Source organism: Zootoca vivipara, chromosome 14 (assembly GCF_963506605.1).
Source record: "Zootoca vivipara chromosome 14, rZooViv1.1, whole genome shotgun sequence".
In the NCBI taxonomy this organism is placed as follows: Eukaryota; Metazoa; Chordata; class Lepidosauria; order Squamata; family Lacertidae; genus Zootoca; species Zootoca vivipara.
The window spans coordinates 565,097-582,455 of record NC_083289.1 but is presented as its reverse complement, the minus strand read 5'-3'; the positions used below and the strand labels follow the sequence as shown (position 1 = coordinate 582,455).

The 17,359-nt window shown below is 49.1% G+C and overlaps 1 protein-coding gene across 1 annotated transcript in view; it reads right to left on the bottom strand.

The window, feature by feature from the left end:
- The window catches only part of CSPG4 (chondroitin sulfate proteoglycan 4), a 111,357-nt gene that overhangs the window by 24,931 nt on the left and 69,067 nt on the right, over positions 1-17,359 (bottom strand). Inside the window, exons 2-5 of the mRNA XM_035138148.2 lie at positions 10,649-10,812; positions 5,486-9,055; positions 4,180-4,659; positions 1,497-1,673 (exon numbers count right to left, since the gene is read on the bottom strand). Coding sequence (XP_034994039.2) covers positions 1,497-1,673; positions 4,180-4,659; positions 5,486-9,055; positions 10,649-10,812 — 4,391 coding nt within the window. The remainder of the gene's footprint in view (positions 1-1,496; positions 1,674-4,179; positions 4,660-5,485; positions 9,056-10,648; positions 10,813-17,359) is intronic.

The window sequence follows — 17,359 nt, the reverse complement described above, 5'->3', positions numbered from 1 at the left end:
AAGCCAGGCACCCTCCCGAGTGTCTATGAGGAGAAAACGGGGGAAGAGGGAAGAGAAACCCGGCTCCATCAAGAGAGCGGCTGTTGCGCTTAGCCTACTTCCCCCTCAGGCTCACTCCGCGTCCCTTTCGCCCGCTCGCTTGCCCACCTCCCGGATGCAGCCGAGGAGAGGAAGGGAAGCGGCGGGCGGCGGCTCCCCAGTGCCGCCTCACTCGCTCTCAGAGACAACAGCAAAGCCCGCCAAAAAAAAAAATCCAGCGCTGCTCCGTCCCGGCACCAACTTTGCCGGTGGCGCCTGTAGGGCTTTCCTACCTCCTCAGCGGGCTTCCTCCTCCTCCTCCTGCATCTCACTTCCACGTCTGGCCGCTGTGCCACCGCCTCCCTCAGCCTCATTTGACATTGAAATTCACTGGCCAAGGCCGTCAGCGCGGCTCTAGCGCCCCGGCCTCCGCCTGCAGCCCCGCCCCCGGTTTTGACCCTCGGCCAATCGCAGGCTCCAGAACTACTGCCAGTGGCTAATGGCGGCGGCTACGCGGGCCACATGACGAGGTCTGGCGGGCCGGATTAGGCCCCCGGGCCTTGTGTTTGACACCCGTGCCATAGACAGAATCTGACGCTGCAATCCCAGTGACTGGATAACATCCTTCAGTTCCCTGGGGGCAGCAGGCTAATGAGAGGCATAGATTATGCCACATGGCATGCACAGGAGATAGAAGCAAAACAGCAGCCAGTAGGCCTTATCCTTATTGTTGCAACAAGATTTCCCACTACCACAAAGTCAAACAGCCAGAAGCCCCAAACAATGGTTACATCAGTATTTTAAAGTTTCCCATAATACATCTCAGGATGCATCATCAAGACATCATAGATATGTCACAGAAAAGGTGGGGTCTCAGGTACCCCCGGGGTTGATGGGCATTGCCATTCAAATGGTGTGCATGCACTGTGTCTTGTAATCATTTTGCGGGGCGGGGCTTACCCCCCCCATATTTTATTCAACTTGGCCAGCCAGTTAACTACTTCCATTCACATGTCAGAGGTTTCCATAGTAACAAATGGGTGGGCCTCACCCTGGAGAACAAGGGGGAGCACTGTGTGTGGATGAGTTTTGGGTGATGCTGGAAGCTGGAGACACAGAGAAGTGTATCTCTTCTGTGAGTTGGGACTTCGCTGGAAACCTAATGGGGAGGCAAGATCTGTTGGGGTGTGAATGCTGTAAGCCTCTCCATATATCCTAAAGACACCACAGTCTCCATTGGCCTTCATTCCAAGGAAACCAAACCCAAAGTGATCACAGGCACCCCTGATGTCTCTTGCTGCTCAGAGACTGGGGCGATGCAACCATATCTCTCTGTGTGCTATCACAGCTGATTGGATTTACCTTTACTGTTCCCCTCCACCAGCTGCCAACATTTCCAGTTATCAGCTGCAACCTGGCTGAGATTTCTGTTCAGCTCCTCATCCCAGCATCCTCAAAGACCCCATTCCACCCCTTACCTGCAGTCCCATGTTGACCATCAGCACCGGAGCCTCGTCATTGCTTGGGAGAATGTCAATGTAGACCGTCCTGGGTTGGCTCTCTTGGTTGTGCTTGGAGATGTTGGCGACCACTGTGAATCTGTCAACCAAAGACTCACTGCCGTCATGCATGTATTGGACAAGCTGATGCTCCACCTGAATGCAAAGAGGACACAGACATTTGTCTGCAACAGGTCCCAGGTTCTATTCTCAGTATCATAGAATCAAAGAATTGTAGAGTTGGATGGTCCCCCCCCTAGTCATCTAGTGCAACCCCCTGCAATGCAGGAATTGCAGCTGAAGAATCCCTGAGGGATGACCACCTGACCTGTCTTTAAAATCCTCCAAGGAAGGAGAGCCCACCACTTTCTGAGATGGGCCTTTTTGCTATCAAAGAGCTCTGACAGACAGAAAGTTCTTCCTGGTGTTTAGCTGGAATCTCCTTTCTTGTAACTTGAAGCCATTGGTTTGGGTGTCTCCAGGGCGCACTGGAAAAGACCCTTGGCTGCAATCCTGGAGAGCCATGGCTGGTTAGTGTGGGGAGGACAGAAGAGCCACAGCTCAGTGGCAGAGGACCTGCTTGGCATGCAGAAGGTCTGAAGTTCAGATCCTGGCATCTCCAGGCAGGACTTCCCTTTTGCCACTCTCTTTCTAGGAGCACATCCATGCTTAAAAACTCAGCGTCCAAGCTTTTTGTTTTCCTAAGCCCCAGAGGTCTAGACTTCAGGAGGAATAGGTGGACAGGGATTTTTTATTCCTAATTGGCTAACAATAGCAAAAACTAAAAAGCATTCCTCCCTACATTAAGTCACTAAAAGTTATGGGGGGGGGGAACCAGGGGTGGCTATTTGCTTGAAGGGATTGTGAATTCAGTTTTGGTACTGATCAAAAGTCCTGAGCTTTTCAGAGACAACCTGTTCTCCAATTCTTAGCCTAGGTCCATGCTTCTGAGCCACTATTTTCTACCATGCTCTGGCTTGTGGATCACAGGTTTCTTGTGCTTATGGGGGCCCCACCCCACTTTCAAAGTTCTAGTCAGGCAGCTAAGCCAGGAGGTTTATTAAGTCTATCCCATAAGGCTGGAGGGTTTTTGTTGTGCTGGCTTGGATTAGATGGAAGGACTTATGGAGCGGAAGGTGAGGACACCACACAAAACAAAGCCCCTTCCTCAATTTCCAGATTGTGTTTTGGAGCTAGAACTTGAGAAAGAGAGCACCAGTCAATAATGTGCCTTCTCCCCCCCCCCCCGCCTGTAACTCTGAAGAGCAGCTGCCAGTCAGTGGAGACAATACTACACTAGATGAATCAATAGCTTGGCTCAGGCCCCATTTGCACTAGACAGTGGTGCCTCGCAAGACAAAAGTAATTCGTTCCACGAGTCGCTTTTTCTAGCGAGATTTTTCGTCTTGCGAAGCGTGGTTTGCCATGGCAAAAAACAAACAAAAAAAACCCACCGAAAACCTTCATCTTGCGAAGCGTGGCCATAGAAAACTTCATCTTGCGAAGCGCCAAAAACATCGCAAGACGCTTTTGTCTTGCGAGTTTTCGTTGCGCGAGGCATTCGTCTTGCGAGGTACCATTGTACATTCAAAGCACCACAATGCCACCTTAAACAGCCATGGCTCCTGTAAGGGTGACTCCCTACAGGGAGCCAGCCCCCATCATCCTGACGTCCACCTCGCCAATTACGGAGAGCAGCAGTGGTTCTGAAGCAGCCAGAGGGGGAGGGGGAGACTTGGAGGGGGAGAGAAATCAGAGTGAGGAACAATGGGAAAGCTTGGGGGCGGAGAGATGCAGACAGGGGCTCAGGGATGCTGCAGAGCCAGGTCACCGACCACTCAGGGAGGAAACTGAAAGGGCATCGCTCCTTCCGGCGCAAGAAGTAAGGAGAGTGCCGCAACGCAGGTCAAGGGGGCGGCATTTTAGGGTGCCCTGACTACTTTGCTGGCGTAGGAACAGACGTACGCCATTGCCGGATTCTGATTCGGGATGAGAGGTCATGTTTTAAGTTGTCTCTACACTGTAAATAATTAGCCCAATAAATGTCTTTGAAGACAAACTGGACTCAAGCGGAATTACTCTAGAGTAGCCACGACGACCGTCTGACAGCTCCCCTCACAGAATCCTGGGAACTGTAACTTGTTAAGCGTGCTGAGAGTTGTGGGGAGAGCACTATTCACCTCACAGAGCTACAATTCCCAGAGTTCCCTGGGAGGAAGAGGGACTGATAGTTAAGCCACTCTAGGAATTGTAGCACTGGGAGGTGGACAGGAGTCTCCTAACATCTCTCAGTGCCCTTAACAAGCCACAGCTCTCAGGGCTCTTTGGGGAAGCCATGGCTGTTTAAAGTGGTAAAATACAGCTTTAAATATCTAGTGTGGATGGGATTGCAGCACAAGCAGCTTCCTATGTTCCTAGAGCTGGCACAATGTGGTGTTTATGCCTGCAATCCTAGCCCGGCAGGCATAATCCCAGCTTCCCGGCAGTGAGCCCTACAGAATGCAAATGTAGATGATTGCCCTGTAAAAAAACACCTATGCCTGTCTATGGAATATATGTAGCACTGGGGCTTTCTGCTGAGTAAACTGATGCATCGCACCCATGCATTGCCAGAAATACCAACCCGCCTTCAGGTTAATGGCAGATGTTGCTGCCTTCCTACCTCAGACCAAGAAAATGCACTTAGGCTGCCCTCTTCAGGTCTCTCCACCTTCTGGAAAACACCATGTTCTGGCGGTTCAAGGATGACAAGCTCCACCTTAAGAGCCGTGAAGTAAGTGCTGGGGATATTCAGGATGTCCATGGAGAGCGCCTGGGAGCTCCCTTCATTCACAGTCATGTTGTACACCTCCAGTGGGACAGAAATAGGAAGGATCTCCAGGTCCACCACAACACCTGCCAGGGCATCCACCCCGTTGGCTGTGATGTCAACGGTGAACTGGTCACCCTGTATCTCAGGGCTGGAATGGAGGTAGAGGACTTTGCCTTCATTTATGTCCTCCTGGGTGAAGGTCTGAATGGGATCCAAGCTGGGAGGCTCGTCCGAGGTGGAGCCATGAGATAAGGCCACTAAGAATCCTGAAAGTGGGGAGATGGTGACAGTGTAGATGATCTCCTGGGGAGGGATCTCTTCATGTTCAACCTGTAAGATGGATGACGGTGGAAAGAAAATGTGGTCAATCAGGAATGCGAATACCAAACCATCACTTGTGGTCCAGTTGCTGTAGTTGACTGGTGCATCCTATAGGATGGGGGTCACCAACCTTTTGGGGCTCATGGGCCCATTTGCAAACTGGATAGACTATCATGGGCACCATGCTCACCCCTCCCACATAATTAGGGTTGAAATAAGTCTTTACACCTCCCCTATCCAAGCTTAATGGGGGTAAACGGGGGGGGGGTCTCTTTTTTAGCATCCTAAGCTTCTTTAATGGAAGTTGTGTTATGATTTTAAGTAGAGAGCCAATGTGGTACAGTAATTAGTGTGTTGGACCAAGACCTGGGAGACCAGGATTCAAATTTCCACTCAGCCATGAAAGTCACTGAGTGAGTGACTTAAGGCCAGTCTGCCAGTACCTCACAGGGTTGTTGTGGAGATTAAAGAGGAGGGGGAGAACCATGTATGCCACATCAAGCTCCTTGGAGAAAAAGCTGAGTAAAATAAAAAGGAGTAAGTTGTATTATGCTGTTACCTGTGGTTTTGTTTAAACACCACAGTATTTGATAGATGCCTTGTTTTATTGATTGTCCTGCAAACCGCCTTTAGACCACCTATGGTGAAAAGTGGTCTGTTAGGGCTAGAAATAAATAGAGTACATAGGATGACTGCCTATTTTTTAAATATGATTTAAAAAGGACAACATAATTAATCTGCAGAATAAATATACACCCCCTGCTTTGCAACTCCAAGACAATCCCTCATATTCTCCCAAGCTCAAGGACAGAGAACTAGGGACAGCATAACTTACTAGCAAATAGTCATTCTTGATCTCCATGGCTTCCCCTTGGAGAATCCGTATTCTCTCATGGTGAACAAGGTTTAGCAGGCTAGAATGGGGGTCCAGAACTATCACAATCTTCAGCACTGCGTCAACAGCCGCCTGGTTTGCTTCGACAGAAAAGTGGATCTTGTCTTGGGAATTCCTGCTCCCATTGTGCTGGTAAAGAACCTCTCCTGCCAGCAGGTCCCTCTGGGTGAAAGAGGACACTTGCTGCCCACCTCGCAGCATCATGCCCCATCTGGGTGGGGTTACGATGCGGAAGAGAATGTCTTCATCAGTCCTGACATCCATGTTGGTCTCCAAGCTGAGGATGGAGGAGTCAATGGTCCCTTGGCTGCCTTGGTGGATGACTAAGCCTGTGGAGCTGCTGATTTTGAGGTAAGGGTCTGAAGCCTGCACTTCCAAGAGAGCCGCCACCTGATGCAGGCCATCAGAAACCTGGAACTGGATCCATCCCCGGTCAGCTCCAGAGTGGACAAAGAGGATTTTCTTCTTCCTTAGGTCATCCTGAGTGAAACGATAGACTTGCCGGCTTCTGTTCTCGACAGCTATGATGCTACCAAAAAGAATGTCCTTCCTTACTAACACTATCTGGGTATCTGAGAATCCTGAGTCCTTGTCAAAGAAGGCAATATCATCAGTGGTCATCAAGCGCTGCCCGTGCCGCACCACATTAAAGACCTTGTTGACCAACTGGAATGGAGGGTGGTTGTTCACAGGCTGAATAGAGACCCTGAAAACGCCTCTCACATCCTCAGCCTCGAAGTCAGAGCTTCCCTCTTCCTGCTTGATGGCCACAAATGGAATATCGTCTTCCAGGGTCTCTGAATGATCATGTTGGTAAACAAGGCGGCCTTGGAGGATGTCTTCATTGGTGAATTTTGTTATCACCTCCTTGCTGGCTGGCACATGCTCAAGTGTCCTCCAGATCAGCTTCCCATGGGTTGGACCATCTACTACCTCATACACGTAGTTCATGCTGTTTGCACTCTTGACAAACAGGTGGTCCCTGGAGATGACAGCCTGCCCTCCTTCCAAAACAGACAGAAGGACATTGGTCAGAATAGGGGCATCCGGGTCCCCCCCAACCTGTATCCTGTAAGTATATATGGGGGAGTATTGCTCTCCAGCTATGACACGGAATTGGAAGGTGTCTTCAGTCTCCTTTGAGTCTCGGATGGTTGCGCTGTAGCTGAGCTGATGGCTTTGCAAATCATCTTGTGTGAAACCGAAGCCTTCAGTCAGCCTTGTGCCACGAAGCTCGAGGTTCCCCTTTCTGGGTGGCTGAATTATGACATAGTGGAAAGGCTCTGAGCTAGAACTCAGCTCCTCTAAGGCTGCCCCCAAATCAGCAGAGGTGATGTTCCTCTCTTTCTTATTCATCATCTGGAGGGGGATCATGGTCTTCATCCTGATGGTGGCCCTCTTGATCCTAATGAGGAAGGTGTTGTTTCTCAAAGTCTTCTGACCCACTTGGACCACAAACTGTAGCTTCTCAATTGTATCTTCTGCATGGTGATCTTCGTCCGTGCTGAAATATTGGATGCACCCTTGCTCAACATCCTGCTGGTAGAAAGACTCCACCCTCTTCCATTCTCCACCCAGGCTCCCTTGCTTTTGGATCTCACCGTATTGAAGGGGCATAGTCAGGCGATACAAGATGGGCACTTTTTGCTGTACTGCATTGGTCTCTACAGAAAGGTTGGCCAGGGTGATAGGAACTGCACCCCCTTGCGTGACAAACAGGCCTGTGTTGTTGCGTACCTGGATGTCTGGCTCCACAGCAACCACCCTTAAGGTAGCAACTGGGCTCATCACCATGCCATCATTAACTTGGACAATGAGGGTTGATGTGGGCCCATTTTGGTGGACATAGACCACATGACCGGCTTCCAAGTCCCTGCAGGAAAACTCCTCAATTGGGACTCCAGGGTGGAAGTCATATTCTATGTAGCCTTCTTCCATTCTCTTCCCACCAAGCAGTTGGAATCGTAAGCTGTCGCAGGGGGTATCATCATCAAGTGCACGGACAATGTCTGGGTTGAGATGCTTGCGCGTGTGCTCCAGAATGACCATGTGATCTCCCTGTGGAAAGACCACTTCAGGGGGATCATTGGCTGGACTTATCTTTATGGGTAGCAGATAGATCTGACCTTGCTGCAGACACTCTGGGATCCCTTTCCTGGCAGTGACAGTTACCTCCAGCAGCAACTGATCCATTGGTCTCTCGGAGCCGTCATGAACGTACTTGACTTTTCGATTAATGATGTCCAACAGAGTGAATTTCCTTCTGCCCCTGGCCCGGGAGATTCCTAACTCCAGTTGCCCATGCCTTGGGTCCCTGTTGATGCTGAAAACCACCTGAGACTGCCTGATGTTAGCGCTGTTCAGGTCAATGGTTGGCTGGGTGTGTCGCCACTCCAGAAAAGCCATACCTCCTTCAGCAACAACCAAAGGACTGACATGTAGCAATTTGGTGAAGTTAGCAAAGACTGGGGGGAGGCTGGCATCAGGGCGACATGATTCCATAACAGGGCCATGCCAATGGTCAGGAGCAGAGCTTGTGGGGGCCTCATCCTGCTCATATGCGTCATCGTAGTCAGAGTACTGCTCCAGTTTCCTGCAGCCAGCTGTTATGTCCCTTGTGATGAGAGCATCTTGTAAACTCCTCTTCTCCTCATTTATCCTCAGGTCCTCCAGGCAGCCCACAAAGGAGGTGTTAGAGAAGCTGTTTCCAGACATAAAACCCAGCCCACGCTCTCTCATTCTCTGGGCAGCCTTCTCATTCAGACCTCCCAGGAAGAGTGGCCCTTGAAGATCGAGGGGACTGTGAATGCCCTTGTTGGAGGTCTGTGAGGCATAGTAGTCAACGAGGATCTCAAACTTCCGGACATCCATGAAGACCTTGACGTAGTGTTCCTCCTCATTGCTGAGGTAAACGTTGTTGTGGAGCACCACAACACCATTGCCCTTCTCCACCACCCCTCTCAAGCGCCCGTCAAAGATCTCCAGGTAGAAGAAGTCATTCTCAAGACCTGACTGATAGATCAGAGGGGCTTGCTTGACGCTTGTGGTTATTACAAACTCAAGGGTCCCTTCATTCCTTGCACTCCAGCCGGGGAGCGCAATATAAGAGTTTGGTCCCAGAAAGCCAAGGGGATCATTGGGCCCAGCAGAGAACTCTACATTGCACCCCTCTCGGATGCCGTGGGATCTCTTGGTGCCACTGCTAGAAGCCAATGTGGATAGGACATCGCGATCATTGAACGTCACCATGTGGAGGCAGCCCCTGAAGGGCACACTCATTCCGATGAGATACGGCAGCTCCAGGCTCCCTGTTCCTCCCACATAGAGGCCATAATTGATGTCCAGCTCATCCTCTGGGATTTCCACAGAGGTATTGAAAAGGCCATCCACAATCAGGGTCATCCACCCATCGGCTATCAACAGATCAACATCGTGGATGATGAGGTTACTGAGATGTGGTCCTGCTGGGGACTTGAGAGTCAGTTCTTCAGAGCCCAGGTCCACTCTGGCCTACAAAAGGAGAAGGCAAATCAGAATCATTAGAATTTTCTGAACGTTCAGTGTGCCTTATGTTTGTTAGCTCAGTACAGTAACTCTTTTGACAACTCTGTAAGCTAGGCTAGTGTCACAATCTCAATGCTGCAAATTGAGTGAGAGTTTATGCCAGGCCATGTGATGAATTCATTTGTTTTAAAATTGGACTTTGTGATCTAAGGAACTTCTTGTGTGAATGCTGACTGCAGAGAGAACTTCTTTGGCCCAGAAATGGAAGACACTACGGGACTTAAACCTCTAAAGAATATGTGGAATCTGACCATGTGGAATCTTTTGAAAGCAACTCACAAATTACTTGTTTCTAAGGGTCAGGAGGATCAGGAACATTTCTAAGCTGTTTGGTGGGATTCAATTTCCTATGTGTCAAATTTAGATACAGTGTATAAAAATGTTCTTCTCCCACCAAAGTATGAACTCTAGCTTTGTGCTGTTCTCCTGTGTTATGTTTTGTAACCTTGATTATGTTTTTTGTTTTGTTTGTCATTTTGATGTTACGTTAATTAAAACCTTTAAAAAGTCCTGCTCTCTATCAAAAGTTCATTTCAAATGCCCAGTGTTTGAGTCCTCTCCAGTCCAGTCTTTAACTGAGACCCTGTTATGCTTCCAATGACATCATTGCAAGCATGGTGGAGTTCAAATGCCTTCCTCAGAGCCCACCTGCAAGCCTCTGGACACCTGCCACCTGCCCCCTTCCCATTTATTTACCTAGCAGAAGTGAAGCAGGGTGGCCCTGCAGGAAGCCTCTCTGTGAGGCTTCCTTCCCTTTCCTGGCATGCAGAACAACAGCTTCCCAAGCCACAGGAGCCCTGGGAAATTCTGGGAAGGCTTCGGTTGTAGATATTACCTTTGCCTTTTGATATGAGTTGGGAGGCAGAGGAAACCATAAATCTCCTGCAGGAAATTGTGCTTCTGAAGCGAATGACTTTCAGCTATGGATGAAGCAAGCCTTCTCTGCCAACAGCTACCCCCTCCTCCTTTTTGAGATCACGGGGTTGTTATTTTTCTGCCTTGAAAATGGAGGATATTGGCAGGAAGGCTGAGAGAACTCCCACACCATCATTAGTTTCAGGTGGGATTCAATCACATGCTGGCAAATCCAGGCTTCACAATTATAAGTTGATTGGTCTTGCTCAACAAAAACCCACTCCCTCAAAAAAAAATTAGTCATTCTGGAAAGTGTGGGACAAGACTTGGCTTTGATGAAAGGTCATCTAACCTCCCTGGAAAGAAACCAGAATGAATGTTCATTAAATAGCCAATGCAAACAAATGAGGATGATTGCTCAATAAATGGGGCCATCTGGAAGTACCCCTGGTGTCAGGATTGATTGATTTGTTTGATTTCTATGCCACCCTTCTACCAGGAGGAAATGGAGCTGGACACAAAACCCCAGGGAGCTGTGCCTGCTCATAATGGGTAGGGAGTGAGGCTCCCCAAACTGGGGAAATTCATGTTCTGACCAAATCCACTCCCATCCCTAACAACAGCTGCACAATCATTCAATAAAAACTGTTGGGTGTAAAAGCTGCAGGAGAACATTGCACTGACCTGTAGAATGCCAGCCCGGAGCTCCAACAGTAGATAGTCCTTCTGCCCTGCAGCCAGGAAGAGGAGTCCGTTCCGCTGCCGGGTGTAGAACTGCAGATGAAGCTGGATGGTGCTGCAGGCGCTTGCGAAGGGCATCTCTACATAGCCGTCCCCAAAGAAGGACACTGAAAGAGAGATGTTCTGCCGTCAACTCTCCTGGCCTGCAATCTTCCAATCTTCCTGCACAGCACTATGGACCTGGTGTCATTTCATATGATTAGTAGGAGAACTACAGGCCTAGCCTGTGGCTTTCATAGCCATGTAGATCGGTGTTCTACTGAGAATATGTGAAACATTTGCCATAAAGTGTCAGTCTCTATGCTAGACTAGGGGTGGGCAACCTGTTTTCTCTCTTGGGGGTCAAATTCCCTGGGGGGTAATCTGGCAGGATGCCCACATGGGGCCAAAGCTAGTGGCGGCAGGGCCAGAGTCAAAAGTGGACGAAGCCTCTCTCTCTCTCTCTCTCTCTCTCTCTCTCTCTCTCTCTCTCTCTCTCTCTGACACCCTTTCTGAATGCCAATTGGTGGAATCCGGAGGAGGGGTGGGTGCTTCATGCTCAGATCCTGCTTGGAATTTTCCCATAGGCAACTGGGTGGCCACTGTGAGAAAAGGACACTGAACTGGATGGGCTATTGGCCTGATCCAGCAGATGCTCTTCTTAATTTTATGATTATGATCATGATTATTTATTAAATTTGTCTACTGCCCTTCATCCGAAGATCTCAGGGCAGTTCACAGCAAAAAAGAAAAAAAAAATAGAAAAACCCCACAAAGTACATAATAGAAACAAGAACAAGACTAAACAATAATGCCGCCCTCCCACAAACACATTTAAAGGACATAGAAAGTTAATCAGCCAAAGGCCTGGTTGAAGAGCAACGTTTTCGCCTGAAAAACAGAAAAATGAAGGCGGCCAGTGAAGTTAGGTCAGGACGTTATGTGTCTTGCCCCAGTGAACAACCTGGCTGTTGAATTCTGCATTAGTTGAAGTTTCCGAACCATCTTCAGAGGCAGCCCTATGTATAACGCATTGCAGTAATCTAACCTTGAGGCTATCAGAGGCTCTCCCTGTCCAGATAGGGGCGTAGCTGAAGGAAGGCACTTGGTGCCACTGAGGCCAGCTGAGCCTCAAGCAACAGCAATGGACCCAGAAGTACCCCCAAGCTACATCCCCACTCCCATCAAGAGCAGGCCACCTCCCATTCATACACTCTTGGGAGCTGCTGACTAACGGGGCCTCAGTCACTGCCTGCCTGGGCTGGGTGCCCCTCACGTGGCCTGCCCCACCATGCCTCACCCTATCCTGAACCACTGTGATTGCCCCCCCTCTCCCCAGCTCTTCTCTACCCACACATTTCCTATGCCCTTTTATTTAAAACAAAAAAACCCTAAATTATAACACCCATAGCTTAAAAGTTATTCAAAAACCATTTTAAACAGCAAGGGCAGTAAAACCAATAACAGAGCCCCCAACAGGAACCCATAGACACTGCCCCAACCCAAGAATTTGTTCCAGTCCCCCTCCCAGGCCAGATGGAAAATGCCTTCCAAGCAGGGAGCAGGTTCTCCAGCACCTGAAGCTGATGTTCCTCAGGCCTCCCCAGGGGCCTCTTTGTGCCTGGAGTCAGTTCTTAAAATGTACCTCTAGAACCACACCCAGTTTTCCCCATGGACCTGCCTGCCACTGGCATTTGGCCTCAGAAAGGTTGCCCCCCCCCCCCAATAATAGTGCCTGTACATTTTGCCTCACATCTCAGGTTTTACAAATTCTAGCAACGTACTGAAAATCTTGGGGTTATTGTTCACCCGGGGGGGGGGGGGGGCTTCTCCTTGCAAACACCCATGCCTAGGGAACCTTGGGAATTGCAGCTTTCTGGGGAAAACTAAACATCTTGAGAAGGATCAGCACTTCCACACATGGCAGGAGGGGTGTAGCCCAGATTTATGTGGGGAGGGCAGGACACCCACCTGCCACTTCCTCTGTCTGGCTCAGTCTAGCAGATTCAGAATGAAATGTCTCAACAACAGTTGTTTTAAATTTCTTTCTTTTGACCCCAAGTACTCAGAAAAGCCTGTCAAAATCTTTCTACAATAACTACTTTTAGTTAAGTATTTTTATTTATTTACTTTATTTTGGGGGTGGCAAATGCCCCCCTCCCTAGCTACACTCAGGCACTGCAGTTCCACGGCAAGCCAGTTAAAGAAGCCTCAAAACAGTGTAAGGCTGCCCAGGAGATTGACCGAGAGTTAGCAAGTTCTCTGCATGATCCTGTGCATGTTTCCTTATACCAGTGTCACCATATTCCTTCTACAGGGTTTGGATTTCCAGAAGTAGATATCTGCAGTGCAGATATCTACTGTGCACCCGGGATGGGCAAACCACCGATGCCACTGGAGCGCGCGCGCCCCTGACCCAAGCAGGGCTGTGTCCATTCAGGGGGGAGCCTGACCGGCCAACACAGCCTTTGGTGGGTGAAACCTCCCAATGCATCAGGCCAGGCTGTGCTGGGGTCACCCATTGTCTCCCTCCGTCTTTACCATGGGTGTGGGCTGCAGAGATCCCCGTGGAAGCTGGCGCCAGATTGCCACTGGATATTTGCGATCCTTGCTCCCCAATTATTTTCATTTTTTTTTTAAATGGCCTTGAATATCAAGGCATCCCAAACCTTGCAATACCAATTACAAATGCTAGATGGGAATGTTAACAGTTCGATATCCCTCTCCATCTCCCTCCGGCTTCTTACCTGTCACCTGTCCCATCTCAAAGAGCAGTTTAGCTTGCAATGAAATGAGTTTGTTAACTGACTAAGGGCTCGTCCATCGTTCTGCTTCTGCTGTGCCTAGAAAGCCTGGGTCCAAAAGGTTTTCCCCTTGCCTAACAGGGAACAAATGGCAAACCTGAGGAGATCCCCAATGGTCATTTGCTCTGACTGTGTGCTCAAGAGCGGTTTTCCCTGGGGAAAGCACAAGAGGAAATGTGGAGGAACCCTAAGCTGACAAAAGCCAGGCCTTGCCTAATTTCAAGACCGAAGAAGAAAGGAGACCCCAAGGAGTGCATTCCAGAGAGCACAGGCACACCATGACTTAGGGAAGGGATGGTGGGACCCCTGGCGCTCCAGGTGTTAGGACCACAGCTGCCACCTCCCTGATCATTGCCCTGCTGGGCTGTTGGGATCTGAGGTCTGACACCTAGAAGGGCACAGCTTCCCCATATGTAGGCTAGACGAGAGGACTTTTAAGTTGGAGCAGGGGGTGGGGACGCTCAGGCCAAGGAGTGAAATGTGGCCCCAGAACCTCCCAGGCCGGCCCAGGTCTGCTCTGCAATCTCCTCAAGTGCTTAATCTGCCTGGAAGGTGTCCTTGAACTGTGAAAATGCCTCTTGACTGTCTGGATGGAGGAGGGAGAAATGTGGGTGGGTAGCAGGCATTTGTTCAAGCCCACCCTCCCTCCCTAAGTTACTGTACCTGTTCACCACACCTTGAGCAGCAGCAAATGCAACTAATGCCATTGCTCCTGCTTTGGGGTCTGTCCCGTCCCCCTCCCCCCACTACTTCACTGACCGGCGCAAACAGGATCCTTGAAATGGGCCACCTGTAGTCACTCAGCCTGGCATTCACACTTGTTCCTGAGGATGGGTCACTCTCCCTGTCATATTATCCTCATATTCCTGACAAAGTTCCATTCTGTTCCTTGATGTGGCCTGAAGAGACAGAGCAGGGAAGCTCTTGGGGCTGCTTTCCTATGTCTCCCACTCCACTGCGTCGTCTTTCCTGACAGCTGTATCCGCTGTGCTGAGAGGAAAGTGTCAGGCCGCAGCAACAAAATGATCTAAGTTATCTCCCATGAGAGGCACGGCACCAAACATTCCCTGCCGGTGATGGTGCTGCTCAAAGAGGGATGCTGGAGGCCAGAGCAGATGATCATATTTTATTCTCTTGTTAATTATTCTGTTTTAAATGTGCATTTTATATTTGACTAGCTGGCCCTGCCACGCGTTCTTGTGGGTAATCCCTGTGACTGCCCCCACCCTGTGCCGACCCCTGATGTATCACACCCCTCCCCCCCCACCCCGGGCTCATCCTGTCCCCCCTCCATTTGGCCTAGTCTGTAAAGGCTTCGGCCTAGTATGTAAACTGCAGCCGAGGTGCTGTTGAGAGGCAAGGTTCTATAGGTGCAGTATGTGTTGTCGCCGCTAGAGGGTGCTGTTTTGTAACCTCTTCTGGCTTCTTTTTCCCAGCATGCACTTTGGGGTGAGTTGTGTGTTCTGAAACACGGGGTTTGGGGGGTTTGACGCAGCCCAACTGTTACATCTGTCCACGCAAAATGTCTTATATTAATCTCGTATTCACATGTGACGTTGTGTCAAAATTTCAATGCATTCGGTCAAGTGGTTTTGTAGATCATTCAAGCCAAACTAATGGACACATTCTACATTTATATATACACAGTATATAGATTTCACTTAGCAATTTTTTAAAAAAAAACTAAGTTTTTTTATTCACTTTGTGTTAAATATGTATTCTGTAGACGATTTTATTTGTAATGTTTTATTTTGAAATCTTTAAAATAATATTTTAATTTTCTGTTAGTTATGTTGCCTTGACTGTATACAGTCATACCTCATGTTACATCCGCTTCAGGATGCGTCCTTTTGGGATATGGACACTCCGAACCCAGAAGTCCCGGAACGGGTTACTTCTGGGTTTGGCGCGTGCACATGCGTAGAAGCACTAAATTGTGCGTTGCGCATGCGCAGGTGCACTGAATTACGTCACACGCCTGCGCAGATGCGGCACTTCAGGATGCGGCCTTTTCAGGTTGTGAATGGGCCTCCGGAACGGATCCCCTGCGCAACCAGAAGTATCACCGTACTCTATATTTGACTTTCTTCAGATTGTTTTATTGATGTTTTAATATGCTGTAAACTGCTTTGAGATTTTTCTTGGAAATATAAAGCGGTATAGAAATGAAATAAATAATACATAATAAATAAAAGGCGTGGCGTGCTATGGTCCATGGGGTCACGAAGAGTCAGACACGACTAAACAACTAAACAACAACAAATAAAAGGGTGTCGGGGGTAGAAGGATAGAGAAACACAGCAGACACTCCCCACTTGACCCTGAAAGTTAAAAATGCTTGCATTTCTCAAGCCGTTTGTGTACAACTAAGGAACTGTTCTCGCTTTTTACTGTTGCTTCCCAAATTAAATAATCTTTCCAGATTGCTGCATTGCAAATTTAAGCGTGGGACCTGGGTGCAAGAAAATTTAGAAGCAGAAGGAATACAACAGGCAACATTAGATCAAAACAGACTTCAGTTGGGTATAATTACTGGCAGTCATAGGAGAATAGAGACAACGGTGGTGCTATGGTCTAAACCACCCAACCTCTGGGGTTTGCCAATCAAAAGGTCAGCAGTTCGAATCTGTGACAGGGTGAGCTCCATGGCTTTGTCCCAGCTCCTGCCAACCTAGCAGTTTGACCAGCATGAGTAGATAAATAGGTACGGCTGTGGCAGGAAGGTAAACGGCGTTTCTGTGTGCTCTGGCACTTGTCACGGCCCTCCTTGTGCCAGTAGCGATTTAGTCATGCAGGCCACGATCCAGAAAAGCTGTCTGCGGACAAACACTGGCTCCCTCAGCCTGAAAGTGGAGATGAGTACCACACCCGATAGTCACCTTTGACTGGACTTAACCACCCAGGAGTCCTTTACCTTTACTATTACTATAGAAGAATGCACATATACTTTGATTTCACAGTTTTATATCTTACTAGCTGGCCCTGCCACGCGTTGCTGTGGCTCAGTCTATTAAATGGAGACTCAGAGTCCCCCCTTCAGACTCCCCTCATCTTCAGAGTCCCCTTGTTTTACGCCTGTTCTGTTTACACAGGCACATCCCTGTGAGTCCCCCCCCCACACTGTGCCAATCCATGATGTATCACGCCCCCTCCTCCCCCCACCCTGGCTTATCCCTGTGATTCCCCCCACCCTGTCCTGACCCATGATGCCCCCCACCCCGGTTCATCCCTGTGACTGGCCCCACTGTGTCCTGACCTATCCTGTCCCCCCTATCCCCAACCCCCACCCAGGCAAGTCAGTACCTCCATTCGGCCTAGTCTGTAAAAGCTTTAGCCTAGTACAGTGGTACCTTGGTTTATGAACACAATTGGTTCCGGAAGTCTGTTTATAAACTGAAGCGTTCATAAACTGAAGTGAACTTTCCCATTGAAAGTAATGGAAAGTGGATTAATCTGTTCCAGACGGTCCGCAGAGTAGTCAACCTGAAGCGTACTTAACCCGAAGCATGGGTGTACAGTAATTGGTTCCGGAAGTCTGTTCATAAACTGAAGTGTTCATAAACTGAAGCAAACTTTCCCATTGAAAGTAATGGAAAGTGAATTAATCCATTCCAGATGGGTCCGCGGCGTTCGTAAACCGAAAATTCATAAACCGAGGTGTTCATAAACCGAGGTTCCACTGTATGTAAACGGGAGCCTAGGTGCTGTTAAGAGGGAAGGTTTTATAGGTGTAGTACCAGTGTAGCCACCACTAAATGGCGTTGGTTTGCAACCTGGTTCTTTTCCCAGAATGCATTTTCGTCTGAGTGGTGTGTTTTGGAACACGGGGTTTTTGGGGTTTTACCTGGCACAGGTGTGACATCTGTCTTTG